Below are 14927 nucleotides of genomic sequence, written 5' to 3'. Positions count from 1 at the left end.
TACATACATATAGCAATGTTTGGGTTCTGTAACCAATTGTAGCAACTGAAACAATTTCTCTATATTAATACTCAATAGTTCTAGATCGCTAATCACTATCAGAAACTAATCAATACATGAATGAGATTTGCCTTTACTTGGATGACAAGAGAATTCTATTTTGCCAGGATTCTGTTCCCTCCACACTTGAATCAAGTTAATATCCAAAATGTATTGTGTGTATTTCCTAGATAGAAAAGACTCATAGGATGGATACAGTAACAAAAAGTTCTTCAAAAATTGTTCTCATTCATGCCATACTCACTTCATTTGAGGATAATTTCTTAATATTTTGTATGATGTGGCTTTTTCTGTCGCTTCATCATTGATCGAGAATCCCCTTGATTTGAACTTTTCAAATGGCTGTTAAATTTGCTCTAAAAATGCACAATCCGAAGAGGATCGATCATGATCACATTTACTGGCAGGTGTAAATGTTTCCTTTTGTATTATATCAAATACTTTATTCATGATTCTGAATATGTTTCTTGTTAATAACAGAACCATAGTTAATAATCAGTCTCATAGTATAGTTTATCATGATGGCCAGTGTTAGGTGAAACTAGATAATAAAGTATGATGAAGTATCTTCAACTTACTTTATATGATACCCTTTTCATGGCAGATATTTTATCAGGGAAAGCACAGATGTAAATAATGACATAAATATCTGTGCCATTCCATTAACTTTCGAAGTAAACCATGTCAGCATCTGAGAACGCATAATGTCATAGCCCTGGGTCTGGCTCAGCTTAATGGAATGCAGCCATCAGTCATAGTATTCATTCCACAAGTGTGTTTTTTGCTTTAACAAGTCAAAATGTCTGCTATAAAAACAGTCCATGGGCAGTGAAATATACCTTTATATCTGTGAAAGGCATTTAGTTAATAAAACCGTCTTCATTTCCAAGAGTGTTCTATATTTATAAAGCAACAAGTGAAGCATTACATGTTTTCTCTGGGGCCTTGATAGTGTCCTTGCATTATTTTCAAATGCCTGAACCTTTTCAGTTTTATTTAAAACAGTGTTGCCTTTGCATGGCTAAAACTATTACATTCATTGCCAGAGTATATTGTAGCCTGAGTTCACAGACTATTCTGATTGCCACAGAAGTTTCAGAAGTTTGGATTAAGTCAAACCTGATCTTTACAAAGGAGATGGTTTTGTAAATAGTAAAACGATATGGATGAAAAATGCTTCATCATAGAATGTTTTGTATTTAATATAGGAAAGGAACAAGTGGTATGACTGCTATATATTCACTCATGCTACTGTGTTGCTGTGTTTGTAGCTATTAGCAGAGGATTTGGACAGTCAGCTGAATGGAGCAATCCTCTACTCCATTGTCAGTGGAGACCGAGACAACCACTTCTTCATTGACCCACTCAGTGGGGTCATCAAGGTCAACAAGCAACTGGACCATGAGACAGTAAGGACAGACACACATGCACACTCTTTCAAAAACAGATCCAAAAGATGTTTTGAACACAGACAATGGCTATACAGAGTGAACGAAGATCAAAGACTTGTTAGCTTGTAGCTTTGTGAATTGTCATGATATACTGAAGTTTTCTGGAAGCTGGTGAAAGGGAACTCAGGCAGCAGCTGATGTCTTATGCAGAAGATTTTAATATAGACTTGATAATTTCGACTTGATGCATCAAGGAGACCCGAAGTTGGTGCCTCTCTGTCTGGGGCATCTGAAAGTATAGATAACATAGATATGAAAGTCCCTAAGCATAGACACTGCAATGCACGGTTGGTCGGTCCTTTATAACCTGACCTTGTGTACTGTTTAGAGAAGGAAGGGAGTATCTGTGGAATTTCAGGAACTCTTCTCTTAATGGTGTACAGATACAATGTAATATTCACCATACATACATAATACAGTATATAGTGGCATACAGTAATGTGTGAGGATAATTTCAAAAAATTCCTCAACATACTGTATATCAATCTGCAAGCTGCATTGTTATAATCTGCAAGGTCATAACGGTCACTAAAATCTAATCTAATTTTTTATTTTTTTGTAGGTTATTGCCTCATATATCATGATTATGTTTCCAATACTGACATATCATCAAGTGAACAATAGAATTAGTTGACCCCTGCATACACGAACAGCCATAGTATGAAAAGAGCTGCTGTAGCGCTCAGCCTTAGTGGATACCTGCAGAGTGTGAGCTGTCATAGTCGCCCATCTCTGATGTGAAGAACTCATTAGGAGCTTGCTTGTTGCGTTTGGAAAGTATGGACACTGACTTGATGGCAACTTATCACACTTGAACAGATAAACATAAACACAAAGCAGCTCTGCATTTTAGGTTATTTGCAGCAGGCCTGAACCAGTCTCTCTCGTCTAGATAGTTTTCTCACTCCTCATCTTCATCATCTGCTTCTTCCTCATATCCTTCTTCGCAGTGCTTGAAAACAGAAATGTTCATATTCCTATCATAAAGTATTCATGAGAACAGCCGATGAGCTGTCTGAGCGTGCTCAGAAAGAGAGTGCAGGGGCGTGTGGGGGATCAAAGCTTTTCACTGATGAAAGTGTGTTTGGGGTTATCACACACAGAGCAGCAGCTTTCTTTTCTCTCACACCTCCTGTGCTGTGTCTGTGTGTGTTTACACGTTTCATCCACTCATTTCTATACATCTTTCTCTATTTCCTCTGCCCCTCTCCCTCTCTGGTATGCAGGTCATAGTTTTTAATTACTGACAGACATTTTTTCATACATCTCTGGCAGCAGAATACTGTTTTGTTGCTGCTGTGAAGGGAAACAGAAAAATATCCTGCAGCAGGTTTTTGGAAGACGGAGGAGCATGCCAGAACTGTGTGTGTTTGTGTGTGTGAGTGTGTATTCGCGTGTGTGGTCAAAGGGCCAAATATTTCAACCATTCATCAGGCTTTTTATCTGCTACTTAGAGCTTTTTTGTTTGACATGACAGAGTCATACTTCATTAGCATCTGCTGCTATTTTTTATTATTATTATGGCAGGTCCAAGATTATTACAAATTCCTACCTATTAAAAGGATATATGGCAAAGTTAAATTATGGATTTGATGGTGTTTTCAACATGGACCCAACCCCTGAGATACTGACAACCTGTGTGCTGTCTATTCCTGTGATGATTGATTTCTCAGTTTCTTCGAATCCAAACGTTGTCCTTCTTACAGCCCCCAATCTTAATTGGTATTGGGCGTGTTCATGTGGTTCCATGACAAGTGGCAGTCACTGCTGACATAAAACACAGGTTTCATTGTTTCTTGGTATGAGAAGATCACAGAAAACTACTTGCGCTACCTTTGGTATACCAACATGGAGTACCCTATAGTGGAGTACCGCATGAGGGTTCATGTTTTTCAGGAACAGCCCATACCTGCTGTGGCAATATATGGGCTCAGGAGAGCATCCTAACAACAAGAGGATGATGACAAGATGCTATGTGAAGCAACATTTTTATGTCAATGATGGTCTTACTTCATTTGCTACTGAAGATAAGGCAATTTCCATTCTCAAGAAAGCCCAAGAAACGCTAACTGTGTCCAATTTAAGGCTGCACAAGACAAGATCGCCTCTAATAGCATCAAGGTGATCAAAGCATTTCCCAAAGAGGACTTGGCAAAGGGCCTAAAGGACCTTGACCTCGGAGCGATTTCCCATCCCTGCAATGAAGTCTGGGAATAAGTTGGGATGTTGCCATAGATGAGTTCACCTTTCAGGTGTCTGCCAAGGAGAAGCCATACACTGGCAGAGGGGTATTGTCTACAATAATAGTCTGTATGATCCACTATGCTAAGCAGCCCCAGTCAGCATTCGAGGCAGGGCCTTACTAAGAGAGCTTACTACAGGGGCCTGTGAGTGGGATGACCCCGCCCTTAAAAGAAACTAGAAGAATCTGTCTGCTTAACTGTGCGCATGTCTAACAGTGAGGGCAGAGCAGGTGTGAATGTGAGTGTGAATGGTTGTTTGTCTCTATAGCTTTTTTCAGACATGATTTCCAGAGGAAGTGGGTCCAGACTTTCTCCAAAGTTTTACATTCACACATTAGTAATGCAGCAGGAAACTCTCGCTTTCAACAACAAATGGGGGAGATGGGGGAGTGCATCAGGCAAAGGCAGGATGTACTGTATTATGTATTAACGCCACTTTGGAAAGCCCACATGTACAGCCCATTGAAACCGGTGTTGGCTGTTATCATCGAAAACTCTCTAGACATCTTCGTCAGTATCTTCTATGTGTATGACACAGCTTTTTCATCCTGGGATATTTATATAATTTTTTTATTTAATTTTTGTGTCTGGTGTGTGTTAGAAACATCATGAACTCCCCCACTTGCTTGCAGTGAATCCTGCAAAGGATATCTTATTGTATTCTCACATTCGCTCCTCTGAACTTTCTGCATACTAGGGGGCCAGACAGAGAAAGTCCACAGAGGCTCTCATTCTGACACGTTCACACATACAGCCCCTGCAGAGAGTTCAATGCACGTTTGAAAGCAGCTTCAGTCTCTGCTCTGTGATACGCTGGTGACCTGGGTGTGCCCCAACTCTTGCCCAATGTCAGCTGGGATTGGCTCCAGCTCCCCCTATGACCCTCAAAGGATAACTGGTATGATAATAGATGGATGGGTGGGTGGACAGCTATTACAGCTTCATTTGAATTAATCTATCATTTTTATTTTTCATTATAACTGAATTTGCCTACTGGTATAAACATTTTTATAATTTTACTATAGTCACAGTTCTTTAGTACCTTTAATTAATGATTTCTCTACATGAACACACTCATAGCAGGATAAGGAAACCCAGAGTTAACAGAGCCAGCCAATAACCATCTTTATATAACAGAGTAAGATTGAACCAGAACAATAAAGAAGAAGTTCAGCTGATAACTCTAGGTTTATCAGTTTAAGCTGAAGTTTTTCACATTTCTAATGTACCTGATAATCCATGTGTTAAAATAAGTGTTACTTTTGGCCACTCAGGGCTCTTGACATTCTGAGTGTGGTTCTGCCCTCAGACCTCTCAAGTCAGGTGCAGTTTCAGAACAATGATAACTCAGCTGCTTATTACTCTTTTTGTCATACATTTATCAAGAAAAATCAGCAATTATGTTGCAGTCAGGCGATCAGACAGCTTGGAAATAAAATCATCAGCTTAGACAAACTTCTAACATGAGAAAATGAAGGTAAACAGTAAACATATAAACAAAGTTTATTTTATGAATATTTATCTCAATTATAGACTTGTTTTTGTGCAGTGTTCCATACAGGTTCCACACAGAAAATACCAAAGCAGGGAGGTGCAGTGAAGATCAATGAATATGATCTCAATAGACCTAGAGAGGATCTGACTGGCAGAGAGACAGGGAAAAACAGCAGAAACACAAGCACAAGGGAACTCCAGGGAACAGAACAGCAACATTACCTGGCACTTATGGGGCGGCTGTGGCTCTGGAGGTAGAGTGGGTTGGGCACTAACCAGTTGGTCAGCGTGCTGAAATATGTACTGAGTATGACAGAGTGCTGCGCACAAATGCACTGTATGAAAGTGTGTGTAAATGGGTGAAAACAGTACTGTAATGTGCTTTGAGTGGTCATCAGGATTACAAAAGCTCGATAATTCAGACCATTTAGCATAAGAAAGGCAGTCTTTAGAAAAATGATGTAATTTAGATGTAAGATTTAGAAATAGAAAAATAAACAGACTGTTTACCATTTACTGGAAAGCTGAGCCAAGAAGACAATACATAGAGACTAAATACACAAGTGAGGTATATAAAAATAAGAGTCAGATAAACTTGAAATATCCTGTAAAAGAGTAAATACTCAATTTTGACGAGTCCATTGCTCAGGATTCATTCTAGAAGGATGAGATCATTAACACCTTCATACTCCTCCAGAGATAGTAGCTAAGTCCATAGAGACTTGGCTTGGGAACTGGAAGGTGGCTGGTTCAAGTCCAGTATGGACCAAAGTCAACTAGTAGCTGGTGAGGTGCCAGATCACCTCCTCCTTGAGCAAGGCACCAAATCCCCCAATTGCTCTGGGGGGCTGCCCATCTCTCTCCCATTGTGTTTTCGGGTTAATAATTAATAAAGTATCTCTTCTTCTTAACTACTGTCTGGCACCAACACCTCACACACTCATCTCCACAAACTTAACACATACATGTGATCTCAGCCACATGGTCTCACCACTCCCAGGGGCCTTTTGTCTTCATAGTGACCAGCCGCCATTTTTAATCTCAGTCACACACACACATGCATACTCACATATACATCTGTATATAGTAAGTACACCTTTTGTTAGTTTGTGTGTTTATACTTTTATTATTCTCAAAATAAATGTTTTTCTTCAAAACACGTCTTCATTAATGTTGCATAAGTGTGAATTTTGCCAACCTCTACACTGTCAAGAACTCCATATCCTTCAACTTTGCTAGCTATTGATGTGGTAATTTTGGTTATAGTTATTTATTTAATTATTAATCAGAGTTCCAAATTTATAGTCAGTAATTTCATGAGACTTATTCAATAAATTGGCTATCTTTTCCTTCCTTTGAAGGGTGGTGCCCTGATTTAGTTATTATTGAATATTTATATTTTTAATATGAATATTAAATAATATTTTTTTCTGATAGCTACATTTATTGAATGCCCAAAAGCACACCATTTAATGATGCCACATTTAATTTGGTATAATCACAACAATATCTTATTGTTTATTCTGCACTGCCACCCGGAGGACACACTACATTTTCACCTCAAGGAAAGGCTCTAATAATAGTGAACTCATTACTGGGTTTGTATGTCCAGCAGTCTTTAACATGTTGGATGAAATGAACATGAGGGTATCGAGGATAAACTGTTCCTCCAACTTCAGGTCAACACCAATCACTTTGATCCAATCTCAATTTTCTACCTTTACAAATTGCTATGATGACAAAACTCAAAGTGACCAGTCCTGCTTTCAGAAAACTACTTAGTGACTGTGATATCACAGACTCTATGACGATGAGGTTTTTTTTTTTAAATCCATAGTGTGGATGTTTTTCATGAACCTTCCATTGTATTTATCCTGTAGGTTCCCAGCTATTCATTGGCTATCCGAGCCCTGGATAGTGGAATCCCACCCATGTCCTCCAACGTGATGGTCAACATAGACATCTCTGACATCAATGACAACCCTCCCACCTTCTCCCCGGCCAACCTCTCTACTGTAATACAGGTAAATCTGACATGATTCTCACTTACAACACAGAGAAGACAAGAGACTATCATTTATTCAAATTTTAAAGTTAGTAAAGTCAACATTCAGTAATAAGCAGAGTTTCAACAATTACTGTGTCTGGCTTTCATGACAGGTCGGGTCATTTAGCCAACAGTAATGATTTACTTATAATGCTAACAATTTATAATTAACTCCAGCCTTTTTGAGGGCCCCAAAACTACAATATAAATTAAACAGTTAATTGTGGACATTGTAGGGACATTTAAGTGTCTCCTGGGTATTACTGTATTACAGTGCAAACTGGTTAAGTGATCATGTTTATACCGGGCCAAAGTGATCACTATAAGCAGTTGATTACTATAAACGAATTACATAGGTGCTGTTTGATAGTGGTGAAGGGAAAGGTAACATTGCGCATACACACAGACACATGCAGTAACTCAGCTGATGTCTCTGACCCGCCACAGTTTAAGCGATAATTTGTTTGAAATTACATCATAATATCAACACTGATCATCACATAATGTCTGATACTTTTTTTTAATTAGTTAAATCTTTCTTCATAACTGAGCACACATTCATCAGCTTGTCCTGTTCTCTTCCTTTTTCTCTTACACAAACACACACTCACAAACACTCTCACACACACACACACACACACATACACAGAGTACAGGAATACTTAATTACTATAACCAGATTGTTTAAACATGATTTGTATCAGCAGGATTCTGTCCCAAGCTTTTGGATCTATATAAACATTTCATCACGATGCATGTAATCACTATATGTGGTTTCCACTGTACTACCCTATTTTCCATAGCTATTACTCAGTAGGTAGCAAGCTGTAGAGATTACATTTTTCCCAATTTCTTTTATACTCTGAATTACACCTGCTGCAAGGAAATATGCTGTATCCCCAACCTTTAAGGTTCAGTTTAGGGGAATATTGGGAATATTGTACTGTGTTTTTGTCAGGTGCTGGTGTGACAATAATATATGGGACAAGATCTCAGTTTGAGTAAGAGTTTTTTAAATTGGTCTTAATATAACAATTAGATTCCCATCAGTACATAGATTTTAGCTGGCTAAATGTATTTACCCTCTCCATTCTCGCTGAGAGATTTCTTCTTCCATTTCAATGAAAATAATGAAATACAAATTCCACTGCCATCATACTGCTTAAAATGTATTCCAAAGTTTGTTGTAAGCTAATATGAGGGCTCAGAAGTTAGATTTAGACAAAACCACCATTCAAAAAAAAGAGGCTGTGTTTAGTTGCTGAGAAGCAGCAGAGGAATATTAACAGACATTTCTAGGGCTGACCACAATTTCAACCACAATAGTTTGGTTGAATTTGCATTATGCAGTTTGCAAGCTTGCCCTCAGAATTTCTGGGACTGAGTAAAATTACATATTTCCAAATGGAGGATCAGGGTTAGTTATCAATGAATTAACTATATGATAGAGTTCTACAATTTCTGGTTTGCTGGAGGTATTTAGTTATGTGCTGCAAGCGATCTGTGGTTGTTAATTAAAGGAAATATGGTGTTAATCAGAATTGTAATGCAAAACAAAATTGTTTGAGCAGCGTTATACTTTATATACATTATACTTTCAGAGTCAGTGCAAAAAAACTAATAGCTCTTCCCTGGGTGATCAGTCAAGTGAGTGTCAATAATGTCCAAATACATTTTTATGAAAGAATAAACCTGAACTTTGGTAGAACAAGCAAGAAAGACTTGGCTATCATAAACTGACTGAAGAAAGTATACCGTTGGGTACTTGCAGGGAAGACAAACTAGCTGATCACCATGTCTGTCAAACCACAGTGACTTCACGGAAAATTAACAGAAAATCAAAGCACACCACTAAAGAAACAACCCTTAGGAAATTAGCTCCATTTAGTGACTGCACCACAGAACTGCATCACCTTTCAATTGAATATCAGGCCCTATTCACATCTCGTTATTTCATCTGTCCTTAGTAATCCGATCAATCAATTCAATTTTATTTGTATAGCCCATATTCACAACAAAAAAAAAGCATTGAAACCTCAGAGAGAGCCACATGTGAGGGATCCCTCTCCCAGAAAGGACAGAAGTGCAATATATGCCGTGTGTAACTGAGAACATCAGCAAAATAACAATATTTACAACACGACATTGATTAGAAGAAACATAATAATAATAATGGAAAAGTATGTCAATGTTTAAACTATTTATACATAAGAAAATGTCTTAGAGATGAAGGGAGCAGCAATGACAAATGAATTGAGGAGTTATTGTCATTAATGGTGAGTTAGTGAGTAGGCGTAATGTATGTCAAACAGTTGTTGTAATCAATGATTTGCTGCCACCATGATCCACAATCCACCATCATGATACACCACTACTATCAGGATCCACCATCATGATTCATGACCAGCCGCCAACACGATCACGATCCATGATCTGCCACCAGGACCTCTTATTCTCAATCTCTGATTTGCAAACTCTGAATTGCTATTACAAATGGAAATGGAAAGCAATTAGTATGTGGGCACAATATTACACTGATATGATGTCTTTTTTTCAAATATGTGTAATCTTTCTTTATAGCAGAGCTGCGTGCAGCTTCACTCCGCTCTCTCTCTTTTTCTCTACCTCCGTCTCACTCGCTAGCTCATGCTGATACAAAGACAGACACATCTGTATGCACAAACTGGGCAAAAAGAACATAATTTGGCTTAGTGAACTGAAACGACTTAAGTGTGTATTTGTATGTAGAGTGGGCGAGTGAGATGCAATCACAAGTGGTCACAGACGTGATCGGATCTCTCAGGACAGATGTTAAGAACAGGTGTGAGCAGGACCTGGGACATGTGTGGCCACATTCTTTTCTAAGTGTAGATGCAAATGTGTTGCGGTCACAATAAAGCAACACCAAAACCTTGAATTTGAGTATATCTACAATTCTTTGTGTTTCACCGACATCTATTTATCTGTGGCCATTAACAATTAAATCTTATTTTGCTATAAATGCTGTGTAGTGCATTTAGCCCCTCCTTGCCTCACTATCGTTCTCTCCCTCTCGCTCTCACTCAGACACACATGGACAGAGAGAGAGAGACAGGCAGACAGAGACATTGGGTCTTGCAAATAGCAATTAAGTAGCTCTTTATTTGTGAGTAGAACAAGAACACAACACAGCAATCATAAGTGGTCACTGTAGACACGTTGACAAGTGTGACATGACAAACTTTCACCATAGATTGGTTATAATACAGGTATGAACAGGGCCTTCGACTTGCTTTGACTTTGCCTCTGTTGTAAGACAGCAGAGTTAATGTGTCACTTCCTGCCTCTGTCTGCTGCACCCGGCTGCTCCACCTCTTGCCTGAATAATGTGGAGGATTTGTTGCTGTTGTGAATGCATCTCTGCATGCAGACAACCTCCCGCTGTGTTGTGCATGTGTTAAGGGCAAACTCTGGGTAAACTCCATATTTTATCTGGAGGTCATGTTTGAAAATAGCTTTTGAGACATGCACTTTACTCCAGAGAATCTTTGGACATTCACTGGAGTAGCTGCCTGTCTGAGTGAGAGAAAATGTGTGAGTGACATCCTCCAGATATTCTCCAGCGTTTCTCCTGCCAACCCCCTAGTAAAAATTTTGGATAATGTCCAAAGGAGCCAATGTGAGAACATAGCAGGAGATTCCCCACAGGGTTCATTCACCACGAGTAAGTGAGTGTGTTGATGGCATTTCTATCATGCGACTGATGCAAATATAATTGAGTAAATAAAAAAATACAAATAACTCAGGTAGTGGTACCATACACGTAGATGAGTTTTTGGTACTGAGGGCTGACACCAATGTCAGTGTGCTGTAAACAAAAACATGATCTCAGCAGAATTAATACATTACATCCTGTCTCTGCATGCTGTGCCAACCCTCGCCTGAACGCTCCAGAGATTTCTGCCGCATTTTTCATGTGTGAATGGCAAACTTGGGAGAAGTCTGGACTCAATTATGCAGACATCCTCCAAAGTTCATGTCTAAAAACATCTTTTGTCTCTGTTTTTTACATTTTAATTCCTTTGAAAAGGTTGTCTTTCTTATTATTTACATTTTATTATTTTTATTGCATTTAGCCCTTTGATGCCACTTGATATATGCATGTGTGTCTTATCCCTCAGGAAAACAAGCCAATCGGCACCACCATCCTACAGTTATCTGTAATTGATCAGGACTCCTCCCACAATGGCCCACCCTTTGACTTCCGCATCCTGTCAGGAAATGAAGGCAGAGAGTTTGTGCTCGAGAAGGATGGAACACTGGTGACCAATCAAGTTTTCAGAAGAGACCTGGCAACTGAATATGTTATTCAGATACAGGTAGAGTCAAACTGCGGTTTCTCCTACAGAGCTGGTGATGTTATTTTCTAATATTAATAGTGTTGTGAGTTACATTTATAGATTGTAGAGTCCAGACAAATGGAAGATATCTCTGTAAATAAGGTTTGATTGTTTTGTTCATATTTGAATGGAATTGACTGTGAAAAATACCTTATTTTAGAAAAAGCACAGCAGTAGTGGTGGCACTCCATTGTCCAAAGTCAAAATGCATTCCAAAGTTTGGCTGGAGCCAAAATGAGAACGTTTTTTTTGTATTTGTATTTACGTAGTCTTAAATGTCTTTGTAAAAAATAAAAAAATATATACAGTATATATATATATAATGCAGTGAAGCATTGATTGATTGATGAAATGAGCTGTTGAAGTTCTTAAAAATATTTCACTTAAGAAGCCTTTCAGGACATGAGATTTCTATAAAAACAAAACTGACAGAAGTCTTATTTCTCTCATCGAGCACCTGAGAAAATTCAAAACTTATTCTTTATCAAGCATCATTTCGAGATGATCTTGGTTTGTTAACACATTGAGAGTCGCAAATGATAGAGTGGGTTAAAGGAGAAGTTCAGTTTTTTTCAACCTGGTCCTTATTTCCAGCATATGGTATGTAGATCTACTCACCCATAAAGGTGTGGAGTAACTTGGAGTCCTTCGGACGTTTTAAGATCCACATGCGATCGGCGTATATCCATACAATGCAAGGGATTGGGGCATCCACAATACAGCCTCTAAATAACACATTATCTGCTGCAAAACTCTTTATTTACTACGAATCGCTGGCACTAGTCCCCTGTGAGTCTAAGTTGCTTTGTTTACATCCCGGGCTGTCACTGGGGTGATGTCACCGAGGCGCACAGCCACAGATCAGCTGACGTTCAGCTGTGCTTGTTTACACAGAGTTTGCTGCTGCTAGTTTTGCGCAACATGGCAGAATACTTATCAGGTGCTTTACTGTACAGTATTCTTTTAAAGCAGCTGTGTCCTGGTGCTCGGGCGTATTCACCCGTTTAAAGGTTAGCTAACTTCAGCATGCTAACGAGCAGCCTCGGAGCTAGTGTTAGCTTAGCGAACCGATTTGTTGATTAAACAGGGAGACAACTCGCTCTCGGTTCGCTAAGCTCACGCTAGCTCTGAGGCTGGCGAGACTCACAGGGGACTAGTGCTGGCGATTCATAGTAAATAAAGAGTTTTGCAGCAGATAATGCGTTATTTAGAGGCTGTATTGTGGATGCCCAGAACCCTTGCGTTTTATGGATATACACTGATCGCGTGTGGATCTAAAAGTGTCTGAAGGACTCCAAGGTACTCCAAACCTTTATGGGTGAGTAGATCTACATACCATATGCTGGAAATAAGGACCAGGTTGAAAAAAGACGAACTTCTCCTTTCAATAACAGCAATTGTAAGGCTATGATAATATTAAAGTAATTCAATTAAAGTTTTAAGTAAAGCTCATCTGTCTTTTCTTCACTCTCAACGTTCTCCTTCCTCCTCCCAGGTGAAGGACTCTGGGAAACCTCGCTTGTCCTCCTCCTCCATGCTAACGGTCAGGGTAATTGAGGAGAGTCTTCACCGCCCTGTGGCATTACCACTTGAGATTCATATTATCACTATGGAAGACGAGTTTCCTGGTGGTGTAATTGGTCAGCTGCATGCCACTGATGCTGACCCTTATGATGCACTGACCTTTGGCCATGCACCCCCGGCCCAGCGCAGTCTCTTCAAGATCAGTCCTCGGGATGGGAAAATCATTGCCCTGGGTGGGTTGGATGCAGGCAGGTACTACCTTAATGCAAGTGTTAGTGATGGCCGCTTTGCTGTGCCTGTTCCTGTGAGTGTGCACGTGGAACAGGCGACACCGGAGATGTTGCGTGAGGCAGTGACAGTGCGTTTTGAAAGTGTGGCACCACAAGACTTTGTGGCATTGCACCTGAAGAGCGTGTTGCAGGTGCTTCAACGGGCGGCTGCATCACAGCAGCAAGACATGCTGCACCTTCTCAGTCTGCAACCAGTTGGTGGGACGCAACAATTGGACTTGCTTCTCGCCGTGGAAACAGTGGCGGGTGGCTACTACAAGGCAGCCTACCTCACCCAGAAACTGAGTGCATCGAGGCGGCAGCTGGAGGAGGTCCTCAGAGTGTCAGCAATCCTTGATAAGAATTGCTCAGGGCTGGAGTGTCGCGGGGCACAGTGTGAACAGAACATCATCCTGGACTCACACAACCTTGCTACATATAGCACGCCACGGGTCAGCTTTGTCTCACCACGCTTTCAACGGACCTCACGTTGCACATGCAGTGGTGAGTGACCAAATCTGTGCAGGTGATCAGGGCTTAGAGGTCTGAAGTCTCCATCTGTCTTCATATGCGTAGTGTAAGATCAGGCTGAAATGTATAGTCATCCTTAAAAGTAAAACTCCAGCCTTGGAGCAGATCCTCTTAATGAGTTATGCAGCTCACTTTATGACTATATGTCATTATGTCCATATATGTCTACATATGTCTACAAATGAATTGGCTCAGTAGGAAGGTTGATTCTCATCTCGCAAGCCAATGTTACCCTGGGCAATATACTGAGCCCCAAACGGCCCCTGAAGGCTGCTCAAGCAGTGTGTGATTGATGTTTGCACATAGATGCACTTTATGAATGTGTGTGTAAATAGCAAAACAGTACTAGAAAAGCTCAATAATACAGAACATTTTGCATAAGAGGTAGTCTTTAGAAAAACTATGCATTTTAGATGCCCTTGATGAACACATACACTGATGTAGTCAGTAGTATATATGTGTGTGTTATACCGCAGGGCAGGGTGGGTGTGAAGCCAGGAGTGTCATGATCCATGTCATGCACCATCATTGTCACTTGGAATTCGTTTGGTCTGACAAGCTGAAGAAAATTTATGAAACAGATCTGATCACACTGACAATATCACTACAATTGACTATGTATTGGCTTGATCAAATGCACTTAAATGTAATTTGGCTGAGGTTGTGCATCAATGCAAACTTGGAATCAGATTGCAATATGTGTAATGGAAGCAGTTGCTTACCAATAATCATGAAATTGTGTTTTGTGCATTAATGGAAAGTGTTACATCTATGACGTGATTTCATACATATTGTAAATGAAGTCACAAAGATGCATGAATGGTAAATAGTTTGTGGGGTTCAGTATCTTGCCCAAGGACACTTGAGGTTGAGGTGAGGTTCAACTATTGTAGTTATAAAACATTTATTCCACAATTTAAATGTAGTAA

General features: G+C 39.7%; 1 protein-coding gene across 8 annotated transcripts in view; it reads left to right on the top strand.

Annotated features, from left to right (window-relative positions):
* fat3a (FAT atypical cadherin 3a) overlaps positions 1-14927 on the top strand; it is a 184378-nt gene that overhangs the window by 152216 nt on the left and 17235 nt on the right. For all 8 annotated transcript variants that reach the window (XM_069534014.1, XM_069534012.1, XM_069534011.1 and 5 more), the window contains 4 exons: positions 1332-1469; positions 7129-7272; positions 11456-11653; positions 13170-13971. In XM_069534014.1, the coding sequence (XP_069390115.1) occupies positions 1332-1469; positions 7129-7272; positions 11456-11653; positions 13170-13971 (1282 nt within the window). The remainder of the gene's footprint in view (positions 1-1331; positions 1470-7128; positions 7273-11455; positions 11654-13169; positions 13972-14927) is intronic.

The sequence above is a fragment of the Paralichthys olivaceus genome, chromosome 11 (assembly GCF_024713975.1).
Source record: "Paralichthys olivaceus isolate ysfri-2021 chromosome 11, ASM2471397v2, whole genome shotgun sequence".
Taxonomy (NCBI): domain Eukaryota; kingdom Metazoa; phylum Chordata; class Actinopteri; order Pleuronectiformes; family Paralichthyidae; genus Paralichthys; species Paralichthys olivaceus.
Note: the sequence above shows the minus strand (reverse complement) of the source record. Positions and strands in the feature narration are given on the sequence as shown.